At 42.5% G+C, this 15,624-nt stretch overlaps 1 protein-coding gene across 1 annotated transcript in view; it reads right to left on the bottom strand.

Annotated features, from left to right (window-relative positions):
• Nucleotides 1-1,114: 1,114 nt before the first annotated feature.
• Nucleotides 1,115-15,624, bottom strand: part of RASGEF1B (RasGEF domain family member 1B) — a 286,249-nt gene continuing 271,739 nt past the window's right edge. Inside the window, exons 6-15 of the mRNA XM_039350890.1 lie at nucleotides 14,053-14,265; nucleotides 12,984-13,058; nucleotides 11,039-11,134; nucleotides 9,865-9,967; nucleotides 8,134-8,213; nucleotides 7,307-7,402; nucleotides 6,859-6,954; nucleotides 5,327-5,450; nucleotides 4,069-4,141; nucleotides 1,115-2,727 (exon numbers count right to left, since the gene is read on the bottom strand). Coding sequence (XP_039206824.1) covers nucleotides 2,703-2,727; nucleotides 4,069-4,141; nucleotides 5,327-5,450; nucleotides 6,859-6,954; nucleotides 7,307-7,402; nucleotides 8,134-8,213; nucleotides 9,865-9,967; nucleotides 11,039-11,134; nucleotides 12,984-13,058; nucleotides 14,053-14,265 — 981 coding nt within the window. The 3' untranslated portion in view covers nucleotides 1,115-2,702. The remainder of the gene's footprint in view (nucleotides 2,728-4,068; nucleotides 4,142-5,326; nucleotides 5,451-6,858; nucleotides 6,955-7,306; nucleotides 7,403-8,133; nucleotides 8,214-9,864; nucleotides 9,968-11,038; nucleotides 11,135-12,983; nucleotides 13,059-14,052; nucleotides 14,266-15,624) is intronic.

Genomic DNA, 15,624 nt, shown 5'->3' with positions numbered 1-15,624 from the left:
ATATTTTTTTATTTTTCTTTGCTACATTCCTGATTTTTCTTTTCATTTTTATGCATCAGTTTTTCTTTTATTCTTTTCCTCTTTTGGTATTAGTTTTTATCATTGTAAGTGTAATTTTTTTAAAAATTACTATTATAATAAAAAAATGTGTTGGCACATAATCCATCAGAATTCCTATCACTGGAAGAGTTTAAAAGTGATGCATTATGCAAGTTAACAGGGGAACCTCATTTGCAAAAAGCAATCAACCACAGTTCTCAAATTTGCATCTGACAATATCAATCCATTTGAAAAAGAGGTTTTTTTTTTAGTAAGGTAGGTGCATTAATACCTAGTAGCAGGTGTCACCTGCACAAAGACAAAAATTCATTGCTTTCAGCACATTTTTAAAACCGGGAATGTTAAAAAGTAATTAATGTGCCCAATAAAGGACACAGATGAATGCTATTCAGTTAATGGAGAGTTTTAATAGCCGAGATAATTAAAACATGCAGCCTTTAAAATTCACATCTACTTTATAAAATAATGCTGGAAAGGTGAATCAGTTCTGAAAGAGTTGTGCACTGGGGGTTAAGAGAAGAGAGATTAGAGAATTAAAAATTGTGGTTATGTTGGTAGTGTTACTCTCTCCACTCAAGGCTGTGCCAGCATGCAATTCAGGAGTAAAATCTGGATTGCTTGTGCCCTTGATTATTACAGGTAGTCCTTGACTTATGACCACAATTGAGTCCAAAATTTCTGTTGCTAAGTGAGACCTTTGTTAAGTGAGTTTTGCCCTATTTTCTGACCTTTTTTGCCATAGTGGTTAAGTAAATCACTGCAGTTAAGTTAGTAACATGTTGTTAAGTGAATCTGGCCTCCACATTGACTTTGCTTGTCAGAAAGTCACAAAAGGTGATCACATGACCCTGGGACACTGCTAAATGTCAAAAAGAATCAGTTGCCAAGCATCTGAATTTTGACCACGTGATCATGGGGATACTGTGATGGTCGTAAAACGGTTATACGTCACTTTTTTCAGAGCCGGTGTAACTTCGAAAGGTCACTAAACTGTATGCGTTACCGGAACATATGTGCAAATTCACCAACAAAACCACAGTTGTAAGAAATGAAGAACAATCAAACGGTGTATTTTTATTTATTATTAATTTTGAGGAATAGCATATTTCATACAAATCCTTTTGCTGGATATCACTTGTTAACAGCCTGGGGGTTCTTTTAATTTTTCAGAATTTCTTGGGGAAGGCATTATGGGGACTATGCATTCAGAGCTACTACTGACATCACAGGTTTTGTAGTCAAAGCAACTTTCAGAGATTCTTGAAGCAAGTAAAAAAACAACAACAAATCTTTAGCTTATAGCTAGAGACTCAGCTAGGGGAAACTTTCAGTGGTCTGTAGGATTTCAGAGTTTAAATTAGCATTGCTAGATCGGATATTATCTCTGCACATTTTTAAAAAAAAACCTGTAAAATCATAATTTATATCTACCTAGAATCTCAGCAGGTTTTTTCCCCCTCTCTTGGATAAAACAAAATCAATTAATTCAATAATATAGTGGAGAAAAAGACGCAGAAAAGTACAGACATTTTGGGTAAGTCCACCTCACAAAATGTAAGCCAGTTCCAAACCTCTCTTGATTATTCTCGCTCTCCAGTTTCGGAAATAAATATTCTATAGGCCACTTAGTTGTCCTACCGATGAACAACCTCGAAAGCTGGAGTCCCACTTATTCCAATGGGTCCCTCTTTCAAAATTGGGCTAAGTTAGGATTTCTGTCCCAAAATTCGCAGGCAAAAGTCACAAAATGAAACTGGCTTCATGCCCAATTCAGATGGCTTTGTAGCGCAGATGTGCCCAGATGAAAAACAGCACAACAGTACATTTAAGAGGAGGGATTGGAAGAGTGACTTTTCTACATAGTCTAGCTACATTTGCTACCTAGCTTTCTAGCCTCTGCTTCTCTTAGCGCTATGCTGAACTTAACTTTTAAATATCCAAATAACATCCAGTTCGAGTTGGCCAACCAGCAGCTAACTCACAAACTAACAAACAAACAAACAAACAAAAAAAATCCAGAGCACTCATGCCCCTTTTCATAATAAATAGCTGAGCATCTTAGGAACTCCTCAATAACACTGCACCGTGAGCCTTTATCCCCTCAAGGGAAAAATGCAAATGTTCCTAGATTTCTTTGAGGAGAATCACCAGCTAAGATCTTCTTTAGATCATGTGGCATCTGAAAACAGTCCAGTTGGCCTTGGATAGATTGAAGGGAAGTTCTATTTGGAATCCAGGGGTGAAGTAGCAGAAGTCTTAACAAGAGTTTGCAGGTGGAATGGGATGAGGAAGGGGGAATCCCATCCAGGTGCTTCAAAATGATTCACAGTAGACTCAGATCTTCAAAAGGCTTTCTTCACTGGGTTGTCTTTGATCAAGCCCACGCCACCCAACTTGACATTCCAGTGGGTAGGGGAAAGCTGCCTTTCCTGCACTCAAGTCAGCTTGGCTTTCTTCTCAGCATCATGTCCCGACTTGCTCTTCACCAACTATTTAGCTCTCATAACTTAAAAGGCCTCTTGGCCGTCAAGAGGAGGAGAGGAGGGATGGGTAAATAAATAAGCGACCTCAGCCATGGCCTTCATCATTAAGAACCCATGTCAAGATCATAGCAGCAATTGCAGCAAGGACCCAGCCACGCATTAACCTCTTCCCAGAAGCGTGGACCTGTAGAGAAATCACACAGAGAAGGGAGATCTTCTATTAGGACACCAAGAAGACACTCGGGTGAGTTTGCCAATTGCTTTGGAACGGTAGGTCACGTGTCCATCTGAACTGCCATCAGAACCAGCCTGCCTATTTTAAGAGAAAGGTGTACAGCTAAGTCCTCGACTTATGACCACAGTTGACCCCCAAAATTTCTGTTGCAAAATGAGACATTTGTTAAATGAGCCTTGCCCTTTTTTATGACCTTTCTTGTTACAGTTGTTAAGTGAATCACTGCAGCTTTTAAATTAGTAGCACAGTTGTTAATCTAGCTTCCTCCTTGACTCTGCTTGTCAGAAAGTTGCAAAAGGGGATCACATGACCACACGACATTGCAACCGTCATAAATACATACCAGTGTCCAAATTTTGAGCATGTGATCATGGGGATGCTACAACAGTGGTGGAGAACCTATGGCACGGGTGCCAGAGGCGGCACTCAGAGCCCTCTCTGTGGGCACGCGCGCCGTCGCCCCCAGTCCTAGGCCTTCAGCTGGGTTTTATAAAACCTTTTCGCTTTAGGCCTCCGCCGCCGTGTGCAAAAAAAAAAAAAAAAAAAAGTTCAATCAGTCAATTTCAACTTTTCACGGAAAAAAAAAGATCTTGCAAAGTTGGAATTGATTGATTGAACTTTTTAATCCCACCCAGTCTGCCATTACCACTGTAGCCACGCCCACCCAATGGGCCACGCCTGCCCAATTAGCCACACCCACCCAATGGGCCACATCCACCCGGCACTCGACAATGTATAAGTGGTTTTTGGGTTGCAGTTTGGGCACTCGGTCTCTAAAAGGTTCGCCATCACTGTGCTACAATGATCGCAAGTGTGAAAAGTGGTCATAAATCACTTTTTTCAGGGCTGTTGTAAGTGCAAATGGTCCCTAAAGGAATGATTGTAAGTCGAGGACTACCTGTATAAAGCAAAATGACATCCATCACTCCTATCCTATCAACAGGATAAAGAGCTGTGATGCCCATAAAAAGCTGTGGCGGCGCAGGGGCTAGAATGCCATATTGCAGGCTAACTCTGCCAGCTGCCAGCAGTTCAATCGTGAACGCCTCAAGGTTGACTCAGCCGTCCATCCTTCTCAGGGTGATAAAAACAAGAACCCAGATTGTTGCGGATAAGATGCTGACATTTGTAAACCCCTTAGGGAGGGCTGTAAAGCACTATGAAGTGGTATATAAGTCTAAGTGCTATTGCTATTATTATCCCAACAGGGGGGAAAATGGTAGCGAGGAGTTCCAACGCAAGAAGAAAAATTCAGCCTGTTTATGGACACCGGAAATTTTTAGCACTAACCTGAGTGTCTTCCACCTGTCTTTTTCAATGTGATTCTCTGGGCCTTCACTTTCATACGACGCCAAATAAAGTGCTGCAACCAGAAGGAAGAAAATATGAGCATTACAGATATCTTCTAGTGCAGGGGTCTTCAAACTTGGCCCTTTTTATGACTTGTGGACTTCAACTCCCAGAATTCCTCAGCCAGGCACGCCTGGCTGAGGAATTCCGGGAATTGAAATCCACAAGTCATAAAAGGGCCAAGTTTGAAGACCCCTGTTCTAGTGTCTTGAATTATGTTCCCTGTGGGATAGCAAGGCCATCGTTTCAAATTTGTGGTCCTCAGATCTGCGGGGTGGGGGTGGGGGGGTGGAATAATTGTCTCATATCTAACGGGGTTAAAAAAAAAAGCTTGTGTGAACTGGAGCACACGTAATAGTTCACAAATGAGATTCAAGGCTCCTATGAACATCCTTATTATGGTATTATGGAAGGAAGGGTAGCCATGTTAGCTGCTTTCTCCTTCTCCCTTCAATGCTCTGAAAAACTGTTCCAAAAGACTGGGAGATACACCAAAATAACTTCAGAAGCAATGCTAAGATCTGCAAGACGACAAGGGGGAATTTCAACCAAGGAAATTGGTTAAATTGGTGTTTTTGCAATGCGAGGATGTGGTACTGTGGTCGTAAACCACAAGCACTCTGTGGCCTGATTGTCCAATCAGTTCAGACAAGCAAGACTAATCTAATAACAGAGTTGGAGGTCTTCAAGTCCAGCCCCATGCTCAAGCAGAAGACCCTATCCAGGGGTAGGCAACCTTGGCTCTTTTATGACTCATGGACTTCAACTCCCAGAATTCCTGAGCAAGTATGGCTCAGCTTGGAAACCTCTCCCTTCCCCCTCAGCATGGCTGGCTCAGGAATTCTGGGAGTTGAAGTCCACGAGTCATAAATGAGCTAAGGTTGCCTACCCCTGCCCTATACCATTTCAGACAAATGGTTGTCCAGTCTCTTCTTTAAAACCTCCAGTGTTGGAACAGCCACAACTTCTGGAGGCAAGTCGTTCCACTGATTAATTGTTCTCACTGTCAGGAAATTCCTCCTTAGTTCTAAGTTGCTTCTGTGCTCAGTTAGTTTCCATCCACTGTTTCCATCTATGCCATAGCCTGTGGCGTTGGAAATTGGAGGGAAAATAAAAGTGGGCAATTATTTACCACCGTGTCTGTCAAAATAAGTGTGATACACAATATACCGAACGGTTACGGGTGTTCTCCTCTTACCATCCTCACTGAAAGCTGGAATGGTGAGCAGGTACTGAAGGATTTTCCGATCCCTCTCAAAAGGACATTCCACTTGCTTCCATGTCATAAACTCACTCACTTGTTTAGCCAGTTCCCAAAATTTCTGCAAGGAATTAGCAAAATTAAAAAAAAAAAAGCACAGGAGTGAAGCAGGTAAAAGGGTTCCATTCAAATAAGGCAATGGGGTTTGCTCTTCTGTTTCAGAAGGACAGATCAGATGTGTGTTGCAAAAAAGGACATTATTTGTAGCTCAGGATTGAAATGAGAGGTCCTTGATGCTCTCTAGGCTTGCTTGTTTTCTTGCAGACGTTTCATTACCCACACTAGTAACATCATCAGTGCTAGAAGGGAGTGGGATTTGCTCTCAGTTTATATTCTAGTGCAGAGATCCCCACCGGGCCACGTAAGTAACTGGCCAGTATGTGTGCATGTGGTCATTGTGCTTCGTGCTGGCGCTAGCCTTGGCGTGATCCTTGGTGTGACTCTCGCACCGGCACTAGCCTCGGCACAACCCTCACATCTGTGCTAGCCTCAGCGCAACCCTCGCACCAGTGGCGTGACACTTGCGCCTACGCTAGCTTCAGTGCAACCCATGATTCTTGTACTGGTATCAGCCTCGGCACAACCCTTGGTGTGACTCTCATGCTGGCACTAGCCTCAGTACAATCCTCGCGCCTGCGCTAGCTTCGGTGCGACCCTTGGTGTGATTCTTGCACTGGCGCTAGCCTCGGTGCCATTTACGGAGTGCTAGCAGCCCCATTTACAGAGCGCATATGCTCGCGGCCCCATTCACACATACGTTCGCACAGCTACATTTGGGGGTGTGCGCATGCGTGCGTAAAGGTGTCTGCCCCTTCCTTTCCCACCAGGCCACCAACCCAGAAAGGTTGGTGACTCCTGTTGGGAGTGAATTGCCCTACCAGTGTTGTGGGGGTGGTCTTAAAAAGGTTCTTTCGTTTGGCTATTTGCTGTTTTTTTGGCTACCACTACGTAGCTAACCATAAGCAGCCCAAGCAACGAACCTCCGAGACATTTCCCACCAATTCTGACAGGGCAATTCACTAGATTATAAACTGAGAGCAAATGCCTCTCTCTTCCAGGACTGATGATGTTACCTACTTTGGGTAAAGAAACGTCTGCAAGAAAACAACCAAGCTCGGAGAGCACTAAGGACCCCTTGTAACTGTTGCCTTTGGAATTCTGCTCAAGTTCTGCTCCTTCATGCCTCTGAGGAGGGACTATTCCTTAATTCTGTGTGTTGGGGAAGAAAAGACCAGTGCTTTGCCAATGAAAACAAGGCATCTTGGACATGCTCAGGGGAGATGGGGTTCTTCAAAAAAAATGAACAATTGTTGGACAACATGTCAGAGCCAAGGGTTTGGTGTTTGCCCCCTGATGTAACCCTTACGAAGTTTCTGTACCTGCATTCCAAAATCTTAACTAGGCTTTCTGCTCCTCAACGAGGTCAGCATTTAAGAGGCATTGGGAAACCCTGAGCAGGCTCTACTTACTTCAAAATTGACGTGGCCATTGGGCAAGCAATTGGCACAGCCCTCGTTGAGGAAGTAAATGTCCTTGATAAGCAGGCTGAAAAATGGGATCACAATCTATAAAGAAGAAGGGGGGGGAGAGAAGAACCCAGATTAGCAACAGACCTGTCACTGGAACGGGGGGCGGGGATTCTTTGTCACATTTGGGACAAATAATGAATAAACTGCATCAGGTTTGGGGCAGAGGTAGCTCCCTAATGCTAAACAACAAAAAGATTGCTGAAGGTAAGCAAAAGACCCTTTGCTTGACTATCACCTCTAGTCAAACACTTCTGCAGAATTTAAGAGTTCAAGTATCCCAATAAGCCAAGGGTGGAGAACCACAGCCCTTTTATGCTGGCTCAGGAATTCTGGGAGTTGAAGTCCACAAGTCAAAGATGACCTTGCTTCTCTCTTTCTTAGACCGTACCTTCTCTCTGCTGCTGTGAGCTGTTAAAGACCTCTGGGTGGCCCCACGCAGGGCAGTGCGGTAATTGTAGAAATTGCTGGAAGGGTCCATTTGATGCTGGAAGAAGAAGGGAAAGTGGAAATGTAGAGAATTAGTTTTGCGCCAGAAGCAGAAAATGCCCTAAAAATTCCATCAAAATATTGCTTTAAAAGTCCAGTTTTCAATCTGGGGAGACCATTTCCAATATAAAGCAGGCACAGAACAGTTTTAAAGTTAAGAGTCAGGACAGGTTATGGATCAAAAAGCTAACCAAATCTGGGGGGGGGGGAAACCCAGATGAAGCAAATAATTATGAAATTTCATTTCTAGCTGAAAGCGCCGATGATCAAAATGATTTGAAAGTAGCACCAAACAGGTTCATTGGTAAACGCAAGGAACCGTTTTCAAAGATCAAAATCCACTATGGGATCTTCCTTAACTGTTGGGATTACAAATTTAAGGATTCGCAACCTAAGATCATGCAGGTTGGGAATTCTGGGTGCTGCAGTCTCAATACATCTAGCCATAGCATCTTGTACAGTGTTCCACTTAAGAGTGTATAAGAAAATGCAGTTAGGACATTAATTCGGTTTTCCCCATTAACAGAACTAACATCAGAGACAACTCATCAACTCTGTGCACCTGGATAACCGAAGAAGCTTCTCGGATGAGAAGCGAAACGTGTTCAAGGAAAAACAAAGTCCAGTTGCCTTTTGAAAAAGCACCTTTGGGACAACCATGACCTGGATGACTGAGCATCTCCACAGATAACCAGATAATGAAGATCCAGACTAAAAGGTCAGGCTCACCTCCAGAATGTCAAACTTGGCAGTCTTGACTTTTGACCAAGTTTTCTTTAATCTGGAGACAGGAGTCATATTCATGCCAGCTTTTATTTCAAAGTGTAAAGAGAAAGAGAAGAACACAGAGATAAAAGATAAAACACACAGCTGTATTTGAAGCCGATTCTAAATAAAGGAGAAATTACTCAACCATTAAAGATATCTACTTTTTTCATTTTTCTTTTTTCCATTCAATTACAACCAATTATCCCAAAACATACAATTTAAAAATGCAATCTGGTTATCATTTACATAGACAGAAATTCAGAAAGTTATGTTTCTTTCTAGACACATTTTTTTCATAAGCATTTTGGGCACCCATTTCTGGCTACCAATTCCTTTAACAGAAATCTGTTTCAAGACAAATATGTGGTGGATTTCCTTTGCTTTCCTACCAGAAGACACATATAAAGTAAACTTCGAAGAATGTTTCACAAGGCTTAAGCAACTTCCAATTAATACGAGACTTAAGTAAACTCAGCATTAAGTCGAAGGCTTAAAAGATGGCAGCCATTTTTAATGCATGTGTAGTATGGCAATCTGGCTGATGCAAAAAAACAAGAAAAAAACAGGTTATGTGAGGGATCCTGGTTGGATTTTCCATCTTTGCACAGATTCACCAATGAAGTAAAACTGGGTTGAGCACAGGACATATTTTGGGCATGAAATGTCACTATGGGGAAGATGAGAAAGAAGAGAACAGAGGCACATCAAGAGTTGCCTTCTCTAGTCTATTACTTTTCATACGTTTAAGACATGTCGACTTCAACTCCATAGCTGGCTGGGGAATTCTGGGAGTTGAAGTCCACACATCTTCAAATTGCCAAGGTTGAGAAACACCAGTTTATAAGGTGACCAACTTTTTTACAATGAAAAGGAGCACACAAATAAATTGAAGAAAAAAATATCGTAAAAACTGGCTCGGCCCAATGAAAGGTCAACCACCTGCCGCGCCCCCGCCCACAGCCGCCCCGCCAGCACCGCTGCCCTGCCATGTAGAGCGGGCCCTGCGGCTCCCAAAGCATCAGCTGCGCCAGCTCCGGCCCTGGGGAGGGCAGCCCACCGTCGACACATTCCGCCTGCGGCCGCCCCGCCAGCACCACCGCCCACCCTGCGCAGCCCCGTGTAGAGAGGGCCCCGCAGTTCCCAGAGCACGGTATCTTCGGAACTAACTAGGAGATGGTGTAGTTGGGTAGCAGGCACGTGTGCTAAGTTCCTGCCAATTTGTCTTCGCTGCAGACAACTTGCATGTGCAAAGTTTGCCGGTTGGGTGTTTGGCACGCTCAGCAGCAATTCTTATTGGCTTTTGAAAGCCAATAGGGGGAGTAGCACAGCTCATGCAAAGGTTGAAAAAAAAACTATCAAAAAAAGGTGCCGGAAAAAAAAAGCCCTGCAGATTAGTCTTCAAATATCGAAAAGGAGGACATGTAGGAGGACACTTTTTGAGGGAGGACAGAACTTACAAAAGAAGGACTGTCCTCCCTAAGGGAGGATGGTTGGTCACCTTACAGTTTAAGACTTACAATTCCTAGAAATCCCAGGAACCCTAACAAATGTGGAAGCTGCCAGGTTATCCAACAGGATCCAGAAGCTTCCTAATTTGGGGCAGAATTAGATGAAGGGGAAACATCTAAGAAGTGCTTTTTCCAAAGCATAACATAAACGGAATGGATAGAAAGCCTTCTTATTCATACTCACAAATAATAGCCATTAAAGAGTTAAAGTTGCCGATGTTGAAGCACTCTCGAGCGACATCAATGAAGTATTCTATCATTCTTGCTCTATGTTTTTTCTTGATAGGCTGTGAGAGAGCAAAACACAAGATGGGCATTTAGTTGATAACTTGCCCAAATTTGAAGAAGGATCTCTTGAGCTTTTTAGAACATCGCATTTAATTTTTAAAGAAACAGCTACATTTCAGGCTGGAGTCAGAGGTAACGGTTTCCCTGTCTAGTCTGTTTCTTGGCCGAGGGAGCCAACATTGTCTAAAGACATTTCTGTCATCATGTGGCCAGTATGGCTATATGCCAAAGGCACACAGAGCACTGTTAGCTTCCCACCGAAGTGGTACCTATTAATCTACTCACATTTGCATACTTTCGAACTCCTAGGTGGGAAGGAGCTGGGGCAAGGAACAGGAGCTCACCCTGTCGCACAGCACTCGGGTCTCAAACCCGGGCTGTCAGCTTTCCAAAAATATACCCACTCACACATATTCCCTTCCTGGAGAAAGCAAGGACATCAGAGGGACATTCAAGCAGATTAACAGGAGGCGTTTTTTTTTATTATTAAAAGTTCTACAAATTACAATATAAACCCACCCATCCCCTCCCCCCCTCCGCCAGTTCCCAGAGTTGATTACAGGGTAACAAATAAACAAACATAATCTAGCTAACATAAACCAACTAAACTATCAATCAAAACAATAATACACGTTAACTCCTTCTCAAAACAAATATTAACAAATTAAGACAACAATAATAATACTATTAATACTATTAATAATTATCTAAAATCTATTCAAAAGCAAGATAATACTTTTCAGTTTCACACTTCTTCTGAATATAATCAATCCATCTTCTCCAAACCATAATATATCTTTCTTGTGAATGATCCTTCAAATAGGCGGAGATTTTCGCCATTTCTGCTAAATTAGACAGGAGGCATTCTTATAGCGAGGAATAATTACCAGTGTGAATTCCACTCAACAAAAGCTGCAACCTCAAAGGGGTTTGGGGCAGAGTTTTTCTTCTGTACCATACAATCTTGTGCATAGGATATAGCTCCCAGCAAGTCTCTGTGGTCTGATCCCAGCAGAAGGAAGGAAGGGGCACCGCATACGGAAGGAAGACCAATGAACGGCTTTGCTTACCATGCATATTTCTGTGGCAACCAAATAACTCAGTCTATTGAACCATTCAACGTAAGCTTCCAGATTCCGAGACTTCTTCCGATCCCCGTAGGAACTCTTGGGAAGAAAACAAAAATCAGGGGTTCATTTCTCTCGCTCCGTGAGTTTAAAGAAGCGGTAGCACTTCTTTAAACTTAGGATGGAGTAAAGTGAGAGAACTTTATGATCACTTCTCTCCTTCCATAAGTTTAAAGAAGTGGTAGCACCAGGCCAGGCCAGTTGGGGCTCAGAAATGAAACATGGCTGATCCTGATTAGAACTGCTGAGGAATACCTTTAGTAGATCCCAGGGTCATTCATCACTAGGTAAGCTGAAGTAACATGCCAGAATGGGGCAATCATAAATCACCCTATGGTACTGCAAGTCGTAATAATATAAATACCACAACAAAGCAGAAGTATCAGTCAGAAGATCCAGTAATCTAAGGCAGAGGTCCCCAACCTTTTGGGCACCAGGGACTGGTTATGTGGAGAGAGGTTTTTCTGCGGACCAGAGGGGGCGTGGTTTTGTGTGCTGACTGCATCTTGTGAATGGGGCTTTGCTTGTTTGTGTGGACCGGTTGCTGGCATGTCACGGCCCGGTACTGGTCCACAGACAGGGGGTTGGGGATCCCTGTTCTATGAAGACTAGTTAAAATAAGCTGCTGTTTCAGGTAACTTGAATTCCCAATCACTTAGACCAGTGTTTCTCAACCTTGACAATTTTAAGGCATGTGGACTTCAACTCCCAGAATTCCACAGCCAGCAATGCTGGCTGTGGAATTCTGGGAGTTGAAGTCCACATGCCTTAAAATTATCAAGGTTGAGAAACACAGACATCTTTCCACTTTGGGTTCAAAGGAGGAGCCAAATAAAAGTCAACATCAGGGGTCCGAATAGAGATAATAGGCAGAAAATGCAGATGCGAAGCTTGTGCCTTCACTTCAAGATGGGCTATTGTTTGAAAGGGCTTCCTTGCCAGCTGCTTGCTCATAAATAATGACTTGGTAAGACACCGGCCTCAGATGCTACGCACCACATGGTACTGGTACCGATCCATAGACCAGGGAATGGGGACCCCTGATCTAAGATATGTACCTCTTTGCTGTACTCCTATCTCTCCTTTATATTCCACAACCCTCTACAGTACTGTTTCTCAATCTTTACTACTTTAAGAGGTGTGGACTTCAATTGCCAGAATTCTCCAGTCAGCATGCTGGCTTGAAAATTCTGGGAGTTGAAGTCCACCCATCTTAAAGTTACTAAAACTGAGAAACAATGCTTTGCAGCAAGTCCTATCCAACTTGTTCCTCTTTAGACCTGTTGACACAACACCCTGCACCAATGGGTAATGGGTAATGGCATGCCAGGTTAGTATGCTGGTAAATATACTGGTAACTGGTAAGGAGGAGAGTTGTAGTCTCCACAAATCTGCAGGTTGCCAGACTGAGGAAGCCCACTTTAAAAGCTAAACTAGAAAAAACCAGTTAAGCGTGACAATATTGGAGATCAGAGACATTTTTACTGGGCAAATATTTTAAAGCAAATTTACTTTCTGAATTTATAATATGCAAACCAACACCATTTTCCAATGAAATCCATGTTTAACTTGCACAAAAGTGAATTATTTGGGGAGAAATTTTGCAAAAATGTGTGCATTAAGACAGCAGCCCCCAACTTTTTTGGTGCCAACGACCAGTTCTGTAGTGTCCTACACTACCTGGATCCTGTGCATGCACGGATGGGGTTTTGCTCACTTGTGTGACCTGGTGCCGGTCCACAGCCTGAGGGTTGGGGACCTCTGCACTAAGATACATGTACGAAAATATGTGCAGGACTTTGAGAGCATTTAAGAAGAGTGCAAATAATGAGGTACGGGTTGGCACAAATGAAGAATCAAGTAAAAAATCATTGTTCATGCTTTTTACCTTCTCATTGTCCAGGGTATCCTTCTGTACAAACGCTTGGACAAATTCTTGTGGCCCAATATAACTAAGTCTCTCCTGAAAGAAAGAAAAATTCCACTGCATGGTCAACATTCATCCTTGTAGAAGTAAAGGTAAAAGTAAAGGAGTCCTGCAGATTTTACACACTAGTCGTCGCTTACTATGGGGTGTGTGTGTGCTCATTACCATTTCAAGTCATGGAGCCAGCAATGTCTGAAGACATTTCTGCAATCATGTGGCCAGCATGACATCATGGAGCATTGTTACCTTCCCACTGAAGTGGTACCTATTTATCTACTTGCATTTGCATTGCTTTTGAGAGCATGAATTTCATTTTTTAATGTGTGCCAGTATGCTCACAGAAAAAAATGACAATAAAGGTTATCTTATCTAAGACGTGTATCCTGAATATTAGATTTTGTGATGAATTGTGATAAAGGGAACTCTGGTTATTTAAAACTTGGAAATTATAAATATTAACTTTTAAATTTAAATATTAATGGGAAACTAAAAATTGGGGGAAACTAATTAGGACATTGATTGTCTATAAAGATTGAAGGTTAAAATAACCAGGATATGTATAAACTAAAAATTATTGATGAATGTAAGAAAGTTATTTTTATTTAATTGATATAATAAGAATTGTATTAGTTTAAACATGAGACAGTAAATACTAAGGGGAAAAGAGAAGAAATATTTAACGTAGTAGTTTGAGACTTGTACTAAAGATATTTGTATGTTATTGAATTATCGATTAACTCAGTCAGCACATTGCTTTTTAAATATTTAAATGTAAAATTAGAAAATCAATAAAACTTTTTTTTTTTTTAAAAAAAAGGTTATCTTATCTTATGCTTTTGAACTGCTAAGTTAGCAGGAGGTGAGGCGAGGATGGGAACTCACCCCATCGCAAAGCGCTCGGGCCTCAAACCTGGACTGCTGGCTTTCCAGCCAACAAGCCCAGCGCCTTAACTACTGCACTGCCCCTTGTAGAAGATCACTGAGAAAAACGATCAAACAACAGTAAAATACAGTGGGGGAATAAACTTACAATCTCTATGTGAGTCAGCTGCTGAGCTAACATGTAAGGATCGCTGCAAATGGTGATGATATCTCGTTGGATGGCCTGGGGTTTGGTCTTTAAAACCGTCAGCCTATCGGTTGAAGTAGCATTGATTTTTGCCAGAACTTCCTCGTATTGGTTAAGAGAAGCCAGCTTACGAATGAGGCTCTGGATGACTTGCTGCACGTTTTTCCGATAGGTCTGTCAATGGGAAGAGAAATAATGAAAGTGATCATCATTTTTGAATGCCTGAAATGCTTTCTATTGGTGGAGCTTACACATAGCGGTATGCCAGAAGATCTGCTCGTGAGGACCTTGTTTGTATCCCGCCTTTATTATTTGTAGAAATAATTCAGGGCAGTGAACTAATCCAACACACCTTCCTTCTCTCATTTTCCCCACAGCAACAACCCTGTGAGGTGAGTTGGGCTAAGAGAAAGTAACTGGCCCAAAATCACCTAGCCAGCTTTCATGGCTAAGGTGGGTATTGAATGCAGGGTCTCCTGCTTTCGAGCCTGGTGCCTTAACCACTAGACCAGGGGTCTTCAAACTTGGCCCTTTGTGACTTGTGGACTTCAACTCCCAGAATTCCTCAGCCAGCCTCCATTTTGTTTGTTATATTTAAGGCAGGGGTCTTCAAACCTGGCCCTTTTATGACTTGTGCACTTCAACTTGCAGAATTCTTCAGCCAGCTCCATTTTGTTTGTTAGATTTAAGGCAGGGGTCTTCAAACTTGTCCCTTTTATGACTTGTGGACTTCAACTCCCAGAATTCCTCAGCCAGGCACACGTGCCTGGCTGAGGAATTCTGGGAGTTGAGGTCCACAAGTTATAAAAGGGCCAAGTTTGAAGACCCCTGCACTAGACCAAACTTGTTCTCTACAGCTTTGCAACCAAAGAGAATTGGAAACCACATCCTTTTGAAGATTTCGACATCAGCAATCATAATTTGTAGCTGCATATAAACCCCAGAATTCTCACTTAACTTTTTTTTGTTTATTCTTTTACAATTGTTTTATGAATTTAGGCTTTCTCCTCCTTCTCCTCCTCCTTGGAACTAGCAGAGGAAATGTAGAAAACTAACCAAAACTGGTGAGCTAATTATACTTTTGACTAACTAGGTCAGCATGCAATTGTTAAATTCTTTTTTAACACGATGTGTCGTATTCTCATTTTCTCATGACAATGCTATAGGCCAGGGGGTCCCCAACCCCGGGTCCATGGACCAACACCGGGCCGTGGCATGCCAGCAACTGGGCCGTGCAAATGAGCACATGAAACCACGCCCCTTCGGGTCCACGAAAAAACCTTTCTCTACAGAATCGGTTCCTGGTGCCCAAAAAGTTGAGGCTGCTGCTATAGGCATTATCTTATTCACAGAAAGGGGTGGAAAATGAAGGCTAAGATGTCATAATGGAGATATGGAGCACATTCCAATTTGTGGGCAATTTCCTGCTCTGCAGACACAACCAGTGCCTTGGATTTCTTAGTAAACTTGGCAAGAATCCCTGCCCTCTGCTTTTGCGGGCACAGTGGTTTGATTGCATAACTGCAAGAGAAA

The sequence above is a fragment of the Crotalus tigris genome, unplaced genomic scaffold, assembly GCF_016545835.1.
Source record: "Crotalus tigris isolate CLP2741 ecotype Arizona unplaced genomic scaffold, ASM1654583v1 scf7180000018362.2422785, whole genome shotgun sequence".
NCBI lineage: Eukaryota > Metazoa > Chordata > Lepidosauria > Squamata > Viperidae > Crotalus > Crotalus tigris.
Note: the sequence above shows the minus strand (reverse complement) of the source record. Positions and strands in the feature narration are given on the sequence as shown.